Source organism: Cervus canadensis, chromosome 22 (assembly GCF_019320065.1).
Source record: "Cervus canadensis isolate Bull #8, Minnesota chromosome 22, ASM1932006v1, whole genome shotgun sequence".
Taxonomy (NCBI): domain Eukaryota; kingdom Metazoa; phylum Chordata; class Mammalia; order Artiodactyla; family Cervidae; genus Cervus; species Cervus canadensis.
The window spans coordinates 15,321,469-15,338,833 of record NC_057407.1 but is presented as its reverse complement, the minus strand read 5'-3'; the positions used below and the strand labels follow the sequence as shown (position 1 = coordinate 15,338,833).

General features: G+C 40.7%; 1 protein-coding gene across 1 annotated transcript in view; it reads left to right on the top strand.

The window, feature by feature from the left end:
• Positions 1 to 17,365, top strand: part of ERC2 (ELKS/RAB6-interacting/CAST family member 2) — a 999,532-nt gene that overhangs the window by 593,664 nt on the left and 388,503 nt on the right. Inside the window, exon 17 of the mRNA XM_043441970.1 lies at positions 3,060 to 3,220. Coding sequence (XP_043297905.1) covers positions 3,060 to 3,220 — 161 coding nt within the window. The remainder of the gene's footprint in view (positions 1 to 3,059; positions 3,221 to 17,365) is intronic.

Here is a 17,365-nt window from a genome sequence, read left to right as displayed (position 1 = left end):
AAAATTTGGAAAAGTATCAGAATAGTGGTGAGAGCTATAGAGACAAACCTCAGTCCTTCTCTGAGAAGCCACTTTGATGAGGAAAATGTCTCTGGGACAGAGTCATGAAGGGAAAGGTCCAGTTATGGATGCAGGAGGGTGAAGAGTTTGCAAGAGAAACAGGGGAAGTAAGTTCTCAATCTAAGGTGAGCTTCTGAGAACTCAAGGGAAGGGTTGGCTTATAGGTGAATGGGGAATGGATACAGTCCCGCTCACCCATTACACTGTGTTTCAGAGAGGCTATCTAATAAGAAGGGGCGCTTTCTAATGATATGTATATATTTAAAACAGTTTACAAAATTATACATAGCATCTCAATTATATGTAATATGTAAAAGAGTAAGAGAGAGATGGAGAAATTAAAACAAAATGTTCAGAGTGTTTATCTCCATGTGGTGGTATTTTGGATAATCTTAGCTAAAAAGAATGTCATTTTTCTTATATTAAAAAAAATTTAAATTTTTTCTGTCTTTTGGATTCCATATGAGTATACCTTATTTTAAGAGAAAGTGTTATTTTACTGATATTAACTAGAAGAAGAATAAATGATATAGAGGCTATGTCATCTCATGTAATACCCACAAACATCTAATAGGAATAAATAACATAATTTCCTGTTTCCAGGTAAAGAACCCAAAGCCGAAAGAGATAAAGAAACCTTTGTCAGTCATATAGTGAGTTATGGAGACATGATTCAAATCTGATCATTTTTAAGGCACAAGTTTCATAGACATAGACAGCTAAAATATTACTTCCAGTGAGGAGGAGAAGTTGGGGAACCGTTCAGCTGTGCAAACTACACATTAAGAAAAGACATATGGCAAGAAGGAGGGTATCGGTGACCTGCAAGTGTTGGGAGAGCAAGAATAAAAAGTACATCTTCTTAATGAGAGGGACCTGGTGGTAGGGAGGTGGAGGCAGGTGTTATAGACACTTGATAAGAAGTGTGACAGTTCATCAGTCAAGACAGTCCAAGTCACACTGGAGGTAACAGCCTCTCATCTCGTGTTGTAACACAATGAAGGTGCTACCTTGCTTATGTGGTATGGTTTGGCCTTTAGCTTCATTGTAATCACTCGGGGACTCAGGCTGAAGGATACATCTGAAACATGCTTCTGAAGTCATTATGCCCAGGAAAAGGGAAGGTTGTGGTAGATTGCTAGTTCTTAAATGCTTCTGCTTGGAAATGACAGTGATCTAAGGTGTAATTGCTAAAGCTGGGTTAATATAAAACTAGTTAGTGTCTGCCATAAGCAGTCACGTGGCAGGTGAACTAAGAACTTGGAAACCCATAAAGTAGCATTCTGTGTCTATGGATTGCAAGCAGGTCAGCTCAATTAATAAGAGATTCAGCAGGTGAGAATCCTGGACACCCTCCCTCTTCTCTGACATCGATAGTACATTTAGAATTTTAAAAAAGTTACAAAAGGAAAGGGAGTCATGAGGACACAGACCATCCCAAGTAGAGGATCAGGCAGACTGTATCTGAGTTGATGCTTGGAATGACCATAATATTGATCTTTTAAAAAGCAACACTGCTATTGAATGTATAAAAAATAGGGTAAAACAGACAAAAACACTTCTGCTTCAGACTCATCAAGTATTGTTTTGTAGAAGGGCTTCTAGTTATATTTATGATATTCTATGAACTTACATGAGAAACTAAAAAGTTTGATTGCTTTTTAATATTTAAATTTTGCATATTAAATTTTATGTGTTGAAGAGTAATGCTGTTTATCCCTGTGTAGACCTGTGACTTTCATAGGTTATGCTCTATAGTCCTTGCTTTTAAAACTGTTTTTGGTTTTGGCTTTTATTTATATTACCTGGTCATTGAGTTTCCTCTTTTTATCAGGGCAGAATAGAGGGTTTTCTGAATTTTAAAAGCCTGTAATTTACCTTGGATGTGAACTATCGTGCTTATTCTGAATAAATTCCATGTAAAACTGCAGAAATTGTGTAGAAAGTCTTTATGAATTGGAACTTAACATGTCATTGACACGTTTTGAAGGGCGTTCTGTTGACTTTAGTGATAGATGATCCCATTCTGCCAAGTTCAGCTGGAAGGGGTGACTTAGAAACCCAAACATCAACTCTGGAGTCTAGAAACTTCCTGAAACCATGGTTTTAAGTCCTCAGGGTGGATGCAGCCTGCATCTGTGCAAGGGATGGCATTTCACCAGCTTGCTCCATGGAAGGCTCTGGAAAAGAACCATTAAACACCAGCCTTCTTTGTTGTGTGTTGGCTTTTAAAAGTCTCCAATGGTTCGGGAAGGATAAGGCCTTGCCTTGGGGCTCCCTGGTCCAATTTTTTGGGACCTGGCTGAAAACCCTGGATATTTGATAGTCTGGCTTATTTCTATGGTGTATTAGCACCCTATAAAAGTTACATGTCATTTATTTCAAGTTTAGAACCCTCTCAAACTTCAGGGGCAAACCAAACTTGAACCTTTTGTGGCTGGGATTCTGTTTACCTTTGGCCAAACCTTCCTTCCTGAATGTGAAACAGGGAGGTGAGGTGAGAGGGGGGCCCCTGAGGCCCCTTGGCCATCAAATTGCTTTTGCCAAACAAGGCTTTGATAGGCTAAAACATGAATGAATTTGAAACACGTAGAGTAGCTTCCTGTCAGAATGCTCTGGGTCCTACACACAAAAGTATATTGTGCCGGGCAAAGTGCATTTGAGTGTTGCCTTCAGCCAACTGTGAGGCAGTATGAGATTTTTGCCAAACACAGGTTGAAATTAGGTCAAGCCACTCACCTTCCAGTTCTAATAAATACATTAAGTAGTTTCTATAAAAGTTATTGGATAATCCAATTGAATGAGGACCTTGGAGAAATTTGGACATGTCTTGTGTTTGAAATGTTTATTTTTAAGTAGTGACAAAGAAAGAATGGACGCCGGGATACAATGCCCAGCTCAAGAATGGCTTTAATTCTCTTGTGTCTGTTGTCGGAACGCAAGGTACGCCTTGTGCTTGAATGGAGGAGAAGTAACGCTGCGTCCCATGCGCTTTTCAGATAGAAGAACTGATGAATGCGCTGGAGAAGACCAGGCAGGAACTGGACGCCACCAAGGCTCGCCTTGCCGCCACGCAGCAGTCCCTGGCCGAAAAAGAGGCACACTTGGCCAACCTCCGGATAGAGAGGAGGAAACAGCTGGAGGAGATCCTGGAGATGAAGTGAGTACCCATTTTTGCTTTCTCAGTCTTTCTTTTCTAACTTCTCTGTAGGGATGAGAAAGGGAATGCTAAAGAAGAGGAAGAAAGAGCTTGGAGAAAGAATCATTTAGCTAACACTTGACCAGTTGTTTCTGTGACTATGCTTCTTATTTTCTCGAATTACAGCTTCCATGTCCCAATGTGCACATTTTTCACATCTGTTATTCAAAAAAGAAAAAAAATCCAGCATAAGCTTTTGTGACTCTGTGTTTTGTGGACGGCACTAATATTCTCAGATCTATCGAAAAGGTTTGAGCTGGCCAAGAGACAGAGGCCTTGTTAAGCACAATGGTAATTGAAGTCCTGCTCAGGGTTAAATGGAAACTTTTCTGAGGAGGTATTTCCTAATTGTGACTATAACTTTGCTAATTATATTCTTTTCACTTGTGTACAATGCCTGGCTTGTGTTGGCTTTCATAGTCTCAAGGTTGGCACCTCTTTGTTTAGAAAGCAGGACTCTGATTTGCTGGGCTGATAAAAACAGGCTTGGAAATGCCCCTGCCCCCCTGTCTCGTTGGGTAGGTAAGCCCTGGACAGGGGTGGGGGCTGGGTAGGGGAGGAGACTGGAACAAATGTCTTTCTTTGATTTAATCAGTAAGGTGTGACTGCTTGCCGGGCAATGGTTGTTCCTGTGGGCCTGTGACACACCCACCTCCACCTAGCTTTTATATCATTCTCACCATGAAATAATATCACCATGAAAGAACATAGTAAAGATAAGTACTCAAAGATTTTAGAGATAATCAATTGCTATGAATCTATTTCTGAAAAATTAGGCAAGAAGCAGCATCTCTCTGTAACTCTTAAAATGAAATAATCACTAAAGTATGATTTAAATCCAGTCTCCTTCCACAATAAGGGGAAATGTATAGAATTATAGCATCTTAAGCCTGTAACGTAGACTTGGAAATTGGTGGCTAGGTATGGAAGAATAACCTTACCCTGACCCTGCAAGTCTTACACATGGTTAGTATTAAACCCAGAAAGCTTAGATCATGGAAAATATGGAATGAAATATTTTGAAGGATTTAATAATGAGGACAGAACTTTTATTCCTTGTCAACTACCTCAGTTTCTCCTAGACCAAAGAATAAGTAGTTTTTTTCCACATATAAACTCCCATTTTTCCTAATAAAAGATGATATAATAAAAACAGATATTATTATCCTCAGTTTAGAGGTGAGGGAACTGAGACTCAGCGAGATTTCAAGTAATTTGCTTAAGGACATCTGGCCAGGATTAAAACCAAAATCTGTTCAGACTCCCTTTCTACTACCTCATTTTCTCATGCAGTTATGTCAACTCCACCAAGTCCAGAACTTTTGTCTGTTTGAATCACTGCAGAAATCGTGCTGCCTAGAACAGCGCCTGCATATGGTTGGTGCTCAGTAATTGCTCATTGATGGAATGAATAGATTGAATGCTGGAGACTGGATATGTACTTAGGAAGAATCGTATTTCAGGCATTTGTGACAGTATCGATGTGATCAGTAATTTATTAATAATACCAGTACATTGATTCCATCAGCCTTTATTCGTTCTCTTTCACTTACCCAGCTTCTGCCTGCTTGTGTGTTGCTATGTGTCAGAGTCAGGCTAATTTCTCTCATTGTTCTGCAGCTGTTCCCAAGTTAACTCTACACCTCCTGGAGTGATTTATTATGCCATTATAAGGAAACTTTCATTATTTCCTGTTTATAAAAAGAGCATATACTTGCAACATTTTGAGAGAACAAGTAACGGTGAAGCATGCTGGTTTGGGAGTTGTCAGAGCTGGGTTGAAATCCTGTTGCGTCCACTTGGTGGTTGTGTGACTTGGGGGAAAATGACCTTAACATTGCTGACCCTATGGTTTCCTCCTGTAATGACTTTCTTGGGGTGGTTGTGAAGAGAAGCCCTCAGAGGAGGACTTGGCACATGGAAAATGAAATATGTGTGTAAATGGCACTATCAGCCAATGAAAATATGTCATTTGTTTAGTATACTTTGTGAAGAGTATCATTTGTCTAAAATTTGGGTTTATTTTTCTAAAACATATAAACCTTTTCCATGTGTATGTTTTCCCACTTAATTTCATGATTTCAGATAGCACCTAACTAAGACCTCTTTTGGTGAATTGCCACATTATTGCCGAAGTGCTTAATCTGCTGCCACTGCAAAATAAATAGAAAATTCCTCTGTTAATTCCTTTGGTAAAAGTAACAAAGCTCTGCTTCATTAAGCCCAATATGAACCTCATTCACTCTTTAACTGGCCCAGAAGCCCCACTAACCAGGGTTCTTCCCAGGACTATGGGGACACAGGTGCAGGGCAGTTAAATTGACTGAGAACCCCAGTTAGATTTAGCAGCCTCTTCAGATGTTCTAGTCAACCAAACGGTTTGGTGAATCTTGATTGAGTTGAGTTGATGTATTGGTTATTGGACATTAACTGAGTCAATGTTAGTTAGTGTGAGCAGTCAGCTGGATGTGTCATTGCATTTACTATCACTCTGTGCCAAGCGTTGTCTTTCATTCAACTGACAGGCAAGTGTGCAAGCAACTTTAGGCAAGTCTACCCAGGATTGGGAAATCCTGGTACATGGGAAAAGCCAAATGGTGTTAGGAAGAGGGGTAGGGCCATGAATCAAGAGAAATAAGATGTGGTCTCGTAACTCATCCATAACCTTAAAGGAGGTCACTCTCTGGTTGCCTCGGTTTTTTTCTTTGGTGGCATGGAGGTTGATATTACCTGCCCTACCTACTTCATAGAATTGTTACAGGAACAGGGTTTTTTAAAAATATTGAACTGAAATTAATATAAAATAGCCTATGTAAAAGCACTTTGAAACATAAAAGGGGATTTTGAAATGAGAGATGGTGTCCGTTAAATTTGTTGCAAAATTAAATGACACAGAGTCATAGTATTGGAAAACAGCTGGGTGCAGCCTTCCAGCCTATATAAGCCAGACTGCTGTCCACATAATAAGAAATTCACCAGGCCTTGGTGAAGACCACTTGCCTTGGAAGCCATGGGCTCATAAGGTGGCGGTTCATGTTCCACGGCTCTTGAAGGTAGCTCCTTCATCCTTATATGGAACTGAAATAGCTTTCCATGTAATTAACATTACCGCTTGTCTTGGTTTTTGTTTCAGAGCTACATAGATTTCAGCTGAGCCCTGTCCACACGACAGGCAGCCTTTCATTTTTCATAAATTTATTTTTATTTTATATCTGTTCAGGTAATACTGTGCATTCTAAAAGGAGAAAAAAAGAGCAAAAGAAAAGAAACAAAATTTTGTTAAAAAGAAACAAAATTGCATATGATCCTACCATGCAGAGATAGATACTAAGAGCATTTTGATGTCTACCTTTACAAATGCTCTTTATTTTTTTAACAAAACTAGATTGCACTTTCATATTTTGTAAATCCTTCTTTTGTTTTCTGAATGGTAAACACCGATCTGTGCAGCAGACATTGAATTGTATTATTTTTAATTGTCCGACATACTATCATACAGATTTCTCCCTTTATCGGAGGCTTGTCTTGGTGCCAGTATTTTGCTGATATAACGAATGTCTTGATAAGCATCCTGCTGTTTCAATTGGATAGCTTATTTTCAAATAATTGCAGATTAACACGTAGCTATAAGAAATAGTACAGAGAATTCTCTTGTATGCTTCACTTGTTTCCCTCAGTGGTAATATCTGGCATAATTACAGCACAGTATTATGCCAGAAAATTGATATTGATATAGCTTACCAACTTTATTCAGATTTCTCCAGTTTTACATATACTCATGTGTGTGTATATATTTAGTTACATACAATTTTATCACACGTTTACATTTGTATAACCACCAGCATGGTCAAGATATAACACTGTCCATCATTACAAGGCTCCCTCACGCTGCCTTTTGATAGCTACACTCCTAACCCAACTGTTTAATTTTTAACCAGAGTTTTATCATTTTGGGATGTGTGCAACACTGGCCTTCATTCTTCCCTGCCATTCTTCTTGGCCAGAGAGGGAGTTGTCCTCTTAGTTAAATTTAGGCTGAATTTAGAGTGAGAAAAATATTGCTTGATTTAAAGACTTCTCTTTAAATGAGTTGGTCAATTTGTTTACAGTGAAATTCCCTTTTAATATTGGATATCTAGAACTTGTCATATGGTAGGCATTCAGAATTCAAAAAGAAAATCACTTATGGTCCTACCATACAGAGATAGACAGTGATAGCATTTTGGTGTATACATTTATAAATGCTCATTTTTTAAAGAAAATTAAATTTTACTTCCATATTTTATAAATTCTGCATTTGAGGAATGAATGTCCACTGCTATAGGTGGACAACAAAAATGCGTGCCCTTATCAAGTTTGCATTTTAGTAAAATGAGTGATCGAAATGAATGGATAAATAAATAAGCAAATAAACGAATAGCTAGATGAATAAAGTAGCTTCTTGTGGAACCAAAGAAGTTTAGAATCCCACTTAGAAAGCTCTTTCCATTGATAAGGACCCTCCTGATTATTTGGGGGTAAAGAGGGAAATGCTATGTCACCCCCTATAGTCTGAGAAACCTTCTAGGGTCTGAGTCTAGTGGAGAGTCTTTGACTCTCTCTCGTGTAGAATTCTTCCCCCCGAATAAATATTTTTTCCAGTTTAATCTTCATTGGTTAGTATTCTAACTGCCAGTCATTATTCCCACACTAGAAGGAACTAATGGTTCCCAACCATACATTTTCATAGAAGAACATAATATTCTCCTTCCCTTGTGTATAAGATTATCTTTTACTTAAAAAATATCTAAAATCTCTTACTAAAACATTTCATAATGGTTTGTCTTTGTTACATTTGCTTCTATTTAAAAGGGATTTTATTAAAATAATATTAAGAACATCATTCTATATGTTTGGTTTTATTAATGCCAGTTAATGAGCTTACATTCCAGTAACCAAAGCTCGATTATTTAATTTGTGGCAGGTGAATTTGATATCTGTAGCTAAAAGGAATTGAAAGCCATGAGATACTGTGCTTAAAATCTATCTGTGTGCATTTGCTCAGACAATTTAAACTAGCATAGTAATTTAATAGGCAGACAGGCAGGCTAACTGATCTGTTCCATTTAGTATTAAATACTGAATGAATAAGGAGTTTGAGAGCTGGTTAAAAGTTACATAATGTGAAATGTGTAGTTTAGACTTTCTGTGGTGATTTTTCATACTTAATGTAAAGATTTTAAAGGGACAGCTATACTTTAACTCATATGATGACATTGTGAGATCCATCCTAATTTACTGGGTATTGTTGCATTCTCGAATCTTCTCCAGATAGCCTCAGAAGCCTTTGTATACACTGGTCTATTTTAGGAAGTTTACAGTGAGGTAAGACAGAGACTTATTCCAAGGCATTATCCTGTTGGCCTCTTTGATCTAGGATCCCTTTTGAGAGAGCCACTCATTAGGTAAGTACCCTTCAAAGGAGAGGCAGGGTGCAGAAAATGATAAAATCAATTTATTCTTTCCTTCATGCCAACATGAGAAAAGACAAATCACATTTCTGTAGGAAGGAATCCTAAGTGCCTGGCAATTTGGACAGGATTAATGGAGCCTGGGAGAGGAGTTTTGAAGGCAACTGTTACTTAAAATTGATAAACTCAGTTGCAAGAGAAGTTATGGGGATTGAATGAAATAATGCATTTATAAGAAACTGATTTATAAGCCACAAAAGGCCATATATGTATCATGGTTCGTGACATATTCATATGTTAGGTAAACCCACTGTAATTAGCATACCTTGAGCTCATCTTCAAATTCGAGTTGGCCTCACACTTTAAACAGTTTTTTGTGTGTGGGGTGAGAGGGGGCTACAGTGCAATTTTCTCTGTAAGCCATGGTTATTTAGAAAAATTTTGGCATGTTCAATTTAAAATATATATTAAATACTATGGTAATATATCCTGGGGTTTGCAGGTGGCTCAGATGTAAAGAATCTGCCTGTAATGCAGGAGACCCAGGTTTGATTCCCAGGTCAGGAAGATCCCCTGGAGAAGGGAATGGCAACCCACTCCAGGATTCTTGCCTTGGAAATTCCATGGACAGAGGAGCCTGGTGGGCTCCAGTCCATGGGGTCACAAAGAGTCAGAGACTACTGAGTGACTTCCACTTGATGTTAATATGTCCTAGGTTATCCCAGTCTCTCTGTTCTTATATGTCTCCTGCTCAGTTCTAATGGAGAAGGCAATGGCACCCCACTCCAGTACTCTTGCCTGGAAAATCCCATGGACGGAGGAGCCTGGTAGGCTGCAGTCCATGGGGTCGCTAGGAGTTAGACATGACTGAGCGACTTCACTTTCACTTTTCACTTTCATACATTGGAGAAGGAAATGGCAACCCACTCCAGTGTTCTTGCCTGGAGAATCCCAGGGACGGCGGAGCCTGGTGGGCTGCTGTCTATGGGGTCGCACAGAGTCGGACACGACTGACGTGACTTAGCAGCAGCAGCAGCAGCAGCAGCTCAGTTCTAAAAGTAAATTGAATTAGCTAAAATACTAGTGAAGCTTTTCTCAGCTTCCTCAGTTACCTATAGTGATTGAGGACAGGTGGCAGAGAGAAGAACTGCTCGTTCAGCAATGATTGTGGTTTGAGCTGCAGACAGTCATGTGATGGGCAGTTGTTTATCACGCAGGATTTCTATTTTTCTCTTGTAACCCTGGAGTTGGTGGTTTAGGGCCTTTAGTGAAAGAGAAAAGACTTGATATACGTAAAGTCGGTAAATAAAACTGAACTACAATGAAAATAACTTTAGAATAGTGGAGTGGTCTAATTAGCTTGATGCAAGGAACAGAAAACCGCACATTCCAGAGGTTCATGCAAGCAGCATAGTAACCAGGGACTGGCACTCCTTCTGCCTTGATGCTTTATTCTCTGGACATGAGATTCTGCATATGCTTTTCTCTGCACCTCATGATGCAAGGTTTTTGCCTCAGTTCCAATCATTCCATTCACATTCCTGCCATCAGACAGGAGAAGGGAACCTCCCTGCCGTTTAAGCTGCCCATACCATCCACTGACATCTGAGTCATTTAACAATGTATTTGATAAATAGTTGTTGAGTATCCATTGCTTGCAAAGACTGCTCTAAACCTGAGGCACTCACCTAATCACTGTTCTAAGTGGACACAAAGGACAAAGATCTCTCCATTCTAAGTAGGTGCAAGAACCAGAGTTGGGAAGGGGCACACTGATCAGTGTTTAAGTCAGATGGTCACATTTAGATACAAGAAAGCAGGAAAATGTGGGCTTTAGCTGGGTGGCTGTATGTCCAGCTATCTCTCAGGGAGTCTAGTACCAAGGAAGGAAAGAGGTGGAGAGGTATTAGGGGCAACTAGCTGTCTTTGCTGAAATGAGCAAAGTATGAGGGGAAAAAAAATAAACGGATACTTTATCTCACTGAATATTTAAAAACAACTTTGCAACTACACTTTTAGTGATAGCATTCCTCTCAGATATTTACTTGTGTGTATGTGTGTCCAGTAAGTATTTGAGTTCATTTCTGGGTACCAGCATTGGTAAACTGTGAGAGAGTCATGTGGTGAGTGAACAGATTGGGAGGTACCTGAAAAATCTGTTGATGGTCGGAATAGCTGATGGGTGAGGGGTGTTAGTCTAGAGGAGACCAAGAGACACATTCTCCCTCCAACTATTAAAGGGGTGACATGAGAGGAAAGAAATGGACTTGATTTATGCTGCCTGAGCACAGTTATTCTTTAAGAAGACAAAGGCCTTCCTACAGTGCTTTGTAGCAGTCGGAATGCTATGCTCTTTTGAAGTGGTTTCTGAGGTATGTCAGCAAATCCTAGGGGGAAGTGGTGCTATAGAGAGAACCCCCCTCTCCAGGGAGGGGCAGAAGGGTGGTCTCCACAGTTCCTTCAGTGTGTAATTCTACCAGTCATTCTGCTAAATGACTGATCTGGAACATGAAGAATATTTAGGAGATGCTGGAATCTTGTTTCTTCTCTTAAGGAACTCTATTTGAAATGCAGAAACTTTTGCCAAAAGCCAAAATGCCTGCTTGGTCTAGGACACTGTCCTCTCAATAGGACCACAAGCACAGGGCCTATCCTGTACTTGTGTACATTGCATTTATTTTTCATAAAACTCTTTAGCTATGAAATGCATGAGCCAAGCAGAGATGTGTTTCACAAATCACCACAGAGAAAGAATCAGTAGTTAAATTGCATGTCAGGTAGAATCAAGACCCCTTCACTCTCCTTGCCCTAAGGAATGTACTATCTTTGATTAAAATGCTTTCTGAGGATTAAACTAGCTCAGGCATATATGCTGTTCAGTTCATGCAGACTTTGGGTAATGAGATTAATATTACCAGTGAACAGTTCTTAAGTGCTTATTACATGTCAGGCAGGGGCTGTTTACTTCGCCTGCATATGACTGCCACCTCCTTTGAGATGGGGAGTCTTATGACCCCCAGTGTGTAAATGTAGAAACTGAGGCTCAGACACCTGGAATTCAAATACAAGTCTGTTTGACACTACAGGCTATGATCGTAACCACTGACAGTTTGTATCACACTTTCTCCTAGTGAAGAACAGGATGTCATCATAAGAATTTTCTTTGGTGATGCTGGGATCCAGTTTGATTAAATAGTGAATGGCAGCAGACACATAGGTTCTTCTTCCAACTTGCATTAGGGAAGCAGGAGGGCAAGCCAGGTTGATGGTGGGAGGGAGGGGGCAGGAAGAGAGCTAGTTGGAGGAGGCCTTTGAACTCAGCTTCCTTATCATAAAACAAAATAGGGGAGACACTGTCTTCTGGCCAAAAACATGCACTAGATATATAGTTTTAATAGTGAAAAATGTCAGTCAAATGGGTCCCTTGGTTTTTAGTGGAAATACAAACATTTTCAGAGCTAGAGCGGTATAATCTTTCAGCTTAAATAATCATAATCAGCAGTTAAATAATCTAAATGCTCATGAATTTCTAGAGTTGAAAGTATTCCAAGCACCACACTTCATGTTATCTCCATCCACACAGCAGTAGCTCCGTGGGGGCTTGGGAAGATCAACCATTAACAAAGGGAAAGAGAATCGTACAGGCCTTCTAACCACCTAAAGTGTGGCAAGTCAAAGGGGGCAGTTGTGGCCCTTCTTTCAATCCAAGAGCAGCTTCCTTTTGGAGGAATTTTGTTAAGTGCTTAATCTAAGGATGTGGGGGATACTGGCAGCTTAAGCCCCAGGAGGCAAGGGCTGGGGCAGCTGTATCCCAGGAAGAGAAGCCAAGGGAGGGCAGTACAAGCAGGGTCACAGGTCAGGTCCTGAAATGACAATTCTCCAGGGCCGTGAGCAGGGCTCTCCGGACTTAAGCTCACATCCCAGATCTGCCAAGCGTAATGAGTGAGCCAAGGCCAGCCTGACCCTCCAACTGTAAACAAGGCTCTGGACTCAGATGATCAGGTTGATAGCTCCTGATTCTCTCAAGCAGTAGTTCTCACCCTGGCAGTGATTTTGCCTCCTCAGGGACATTTGGTGAGGTCTGGAGATAATATTGTTGTCACAGCTCAAGGGGAGATGCTAGTGGCAGGCAGTGTGTAGAGACCAGCGACACCACTAAGCATCCTGCAATGCACAGGATGGCCTAACAGCAAAGAAATAGATGTTTTTTCAGGAATTCTCTTGCCCATTTGATGATCCAGCAGATGTTGGCAATTTGGTCTCTGGTTCCTCTGCCTTTTCTAAAACCAGCTTGAACATCTGGAAGTTCACAGTTCATGTATTGCTGAAGCCTGGCTTGGAGAATTTTGAGCATTACTTTGCTAGTGTGTGAGATGAGTGCAGTTGTGCGGTAGGTTGAACATGCTTTGGCATTGCCTTTCTTTGGGATTGGAATGAAAATTGACCTTTTCTAGTCCTGTGGCCACTGCTGAGTTTTCCAAATTTGCTGGTGTATTGAATGCAGCCCTTTCACAGCATCATCTTTTAGGATTTGAGATAGCTCAACTGGAATTCCATCACCTCCACTAGGTTTGTGTGTAGTGATGCTTCCTAAGGCCCACTTGACTTAGCATTCCAAGATATCTGGCTCTAGGTGAGTGATCACACCATCGTGATTATCTGGGTCATGAAGATCTTTTTTGTATAGTTCTTCTGTGTATTCTTGCCACCTCTTCTTAATATCTTCTGCTTCTGTTAGGTCCATTCCATTTCTGTTCTTTATTGTGCCCATCTTTACATGAAATATTCCCTTGGTATCTCTGATTTTCTTGAGATCGCTAGTCTTTCCCATTCTATTGTTTTCCTCTATTTCTTTGCATTGATTATTGAGGAAGGCTTTCTTATCTCTCCTAGCTATTCTTTGGAACTCTGCATTCAAATGGGTGTATCTTTCCTTTTCTCCCTTGCCATTAGCTTCTCTTCTTTTCTCAGCTATTTGTAAGGCCTCCTCAGACAACCATTTTGCCTTTTGCATTTCTTTTTCTTGGGGATGGTCTTGATCCCTGCCTCCTGTACAATGTCACGAACCTCCGTCCATAGTTCTTCAAACACTCTATCAGATCTAATCCCTTGAATCTATTTGTCACTTCCACTGTATAATTGTAAGGGATTTGATTCAGGTCATACCTAAATAGTCTAGTGGTTTTCCCTGCTTTCTTCAATTTAAGTCTGGATTTGGCAATAAGGAGTTCATGATCTGAGCCACAGTCAGCTCCCAGTCTTGTTTTTGCTGATTCTATAGAGCTTCTCCATCTTCGGCTGCAAAGAATATAATCAATCTGATTTCGGTATTGACTATCTGGTGATGTCCACGTGTAGAGTCTTTTCTTGTGTTGTTGGAAAAGGGTGTATGCTATGACCAGTTGGTTCTCTTGGCAAAACTCGGTTAGCCTTTGCCCTGCTTCATTCTGTACTCCAAGGCCAAATTTGCCTGTTATTCCAGGTATCTCTTGACTTCCTACTTTTGCATTCCAGTCCCCTATAATGAAAAGGACATCTTTTTTGGGTGTTAGTTCTAGAAGGTCTTGTAGGTCTTCATAGAACCATTCAACTTCAGCTTCTTAAGCATTAGTGTTTGGAGCATAGATTTGGATTACTGTGTTATTGAATGGTGTGCCTTGGAAATAAACAGAGATCATTCATTCTGTCATTTTTAAGGTTGCATCCAAGTACTGCATTTTAGACTCTTGTTTACTGTGAGGGCTACTCCATTTCTTCTAAGGGATTCTTGCTCACAGTAGTAGATATATTGGTCATCTGAGTTAAATTCACTCATTCCTGTCCATTTAAGTTCATTGATTCCTAAAATGTCGATGTTCACTCTTGCCATCTCCTTTTCAACCACTTCCAATTTACCTTGACTCATGGACCTAACATTTCAGGTTCCTATGTAATACTGTTCTTTACAGCATTGGACTTTATTTCCATCACCAGTCACATCCACAACTGAGCGTTGTTTTTGCTTTGGCTCCATCTCTTAATTCTTTCTGGAGTTAGTTCTCCACTGACCTCCAGTAGCATATTGGGCACCTACCCACCTGGGTAGTTCATCTTTTAGTGGCATATCTTTTTGCCTTTTCATACTGTTCATGGGGTTCTTCTCAAGGCAAGAATGCTGCAGTGGTTTGCCATTCCCTTCTCCAGGGGACCACATTTTGTCAGAACTCTCCACCAAAAAGCTATGTTTTTTTCAGTATTCACATGTGACTGTGAGAGTTGGACTATAAAGAAAGCTGAGCGCCAAAGAATTGATGATTATGAACTGTGGTGTTGGAGAAGACTCTTGAGAGTCCCTTGGACTGCAAGGAGATCAAAGCAGTCAATCCTAAAGGAAATCAGTCCTGAGTATTCATTGGAAGGACTGATGCTGAAGCTGACACTCCATTACTTTGGCTCCCTGATGCGAAGAACTGACACATTGGAAAATACCCTGATGCTGGGAAAGATTGAAGGCAGGAGGAGAAGGGGAAGACTGAGGATGAGATGGTTGGATGGCATCACTGACTCAATGGACATGAGTTTGAGTAAGCTCCAAGTTGGTGATGGACAGGGAAGCCTGGCGTGCTGCAGTCCATGGGGTCACAAAGAGTCGGACACAACTGAGTGACTGAACTGAACAGCAAAGAATGATCCAGCTCCAAATGCCAGGAGTGTCAGGGCTAAGCAACTCATTACTTGCTTCTGTTTTTTCATAAATTGCTGTTTTTTATATGAGAGAAGAGAGAAAACTTAATATGTTCTCATCTCTGATTTAGCTTGACTTATTTTCAAAGGGGAAAATGTGTTTTCCCCTTTCAACATCATGATTTTGGCCCAGAGGGGTTGATGGTCTGGGTTCTTCCTGTGTTTTATGCAACTCTGACTTGATTCTGGCTTGCTCTCTTGGGACTATAGACCCCAGTGGAATTTGCACAAGTCTCAGACCTAAATTCCTAAGAGACTGTGCTCCCTGTAAGATATAAATCTTGGCTAAGATACAAAAGACCTAATCCCTCAATGCCTACTGCTCAGTGGACCATGCAGTCCTCTCCAGCTCCAGTGTTCCATCATTCTGTAACTTCTGGATCTCTCTGGTCCTCTCTTTGTCCAGCTATAAATGAAGGGTATGGGATGGGCCAGTCCTCCAGCCAGGCCTCTAAACTGATGCCCCTTTTACTCTCTCTCTCTCCCCTTGTCCGTCCTTTTCCACTTGTTCCGTCTTTCATCACAACCCATTAGGTAGTTAGGTCTTTTCCTAGGAACCACTTCTTGCAATGATTATTTAGAGCAAGAAGTATAGAAGTAAAACAAGGCCACTGCCAAAGTGGGAGAATGTATTCCAGAGCCAGGTGGCATCAGAGGGACAAAGACTCTGGTCCAGATGCCAGCTCTTTGCCAGAAGAGAGAGGGAAGGACTTGGGGGAGATCCCAGCTTGAAGGTTTTCTGTCTCCCTGTATCATCATCTTTGCAAAAGTAAAATAAACTGTAGATATTATTGGCGGATGCCTCAGCCCTGAGGAGGTAGAGGGGAAACATCAATAACTGCAGCCTCAGTGACAGAGGGCATCATAACAAAGGCTCCAAGTCACTGAAGACCTCCAGGATGAAGCAGAGAGTGGAGGCGAGGAAGGTTTTGGATGTTCTTGGTCCCTGGAAAGCACGTAATGAAAGTTTGTGGGAGGAAGGAATGAATGCTGATGAAAATTGCACTCTGCCTCTGGCTAGTGGTCTCCTCCTCCCATCCCCACCTTTTCCACTCTCGCCTTCTCTTCAACCCAGTCTTCTCTTTCTTCTTTCTCTCTTCTTTTTTTTTTTCTTTTTATTTTATTTTTTTATTAGTTGGAGGGTAATTACTTCACAACATTTCAGTGGGTTTTGTCATACATTGATATGAATCAGCCATAGATTTACACGTATTCCCCATCCTGATCCCCCCTCCCACCTCCCTCTCCACCCGATTCCTCTGGGTCTTCCCAGTGCACCAGGCCCGAGCACTTGTCTCATGCATCCCACCTGGGCTGGTGATCTGTTTCACCATAGATAAAATACATGCTGTTTTTTTCGAAACATCCCACCCTCACCTTCTCCCACGGAGTTCAAAAGTCTGTTCTGTATTTCTGTGTCTCTTTTTCTGTTTTGCATATAGGGCTATCGTTACCATCTTTCTAAATTCCATATATATGTGTTAGTATGCTGTAATGTTCTTTATCTTTCTGGCTTACTTCACTCTGTATAAGGGGATCCAGTTTCATCCATCTCATTAGGACTGGTTCAAATGAATTCTTTTTGACGGCTGAGTAATATTCCATGGTGTATATGTACCAGAGCTTCCTTATCCATTCGTCTGCTGATGGGCATCTAGGTTGCTTCCATGTCCTGGCTATTATAAACAGTGTTGTGATGAACATTGGGGTGCACGTGTCTCTTTCAGATCTGGTTTCCTCAGTGTGAATGCCCAGAAGTGGGATTGCTGGGTCATATGGCAGTTCTATTTCCAATTTTTAAAGAAATCTCCACACTGTTTTCCATAGTGGCTGTACTAATTTGCATTCCCACCAACAGTGTATGAGGGTTCCCTTTTCTCCACACCTCTGCGCATTTTTCTGCTTGTAGACTTTTGGATAGCAGCCATCCTGC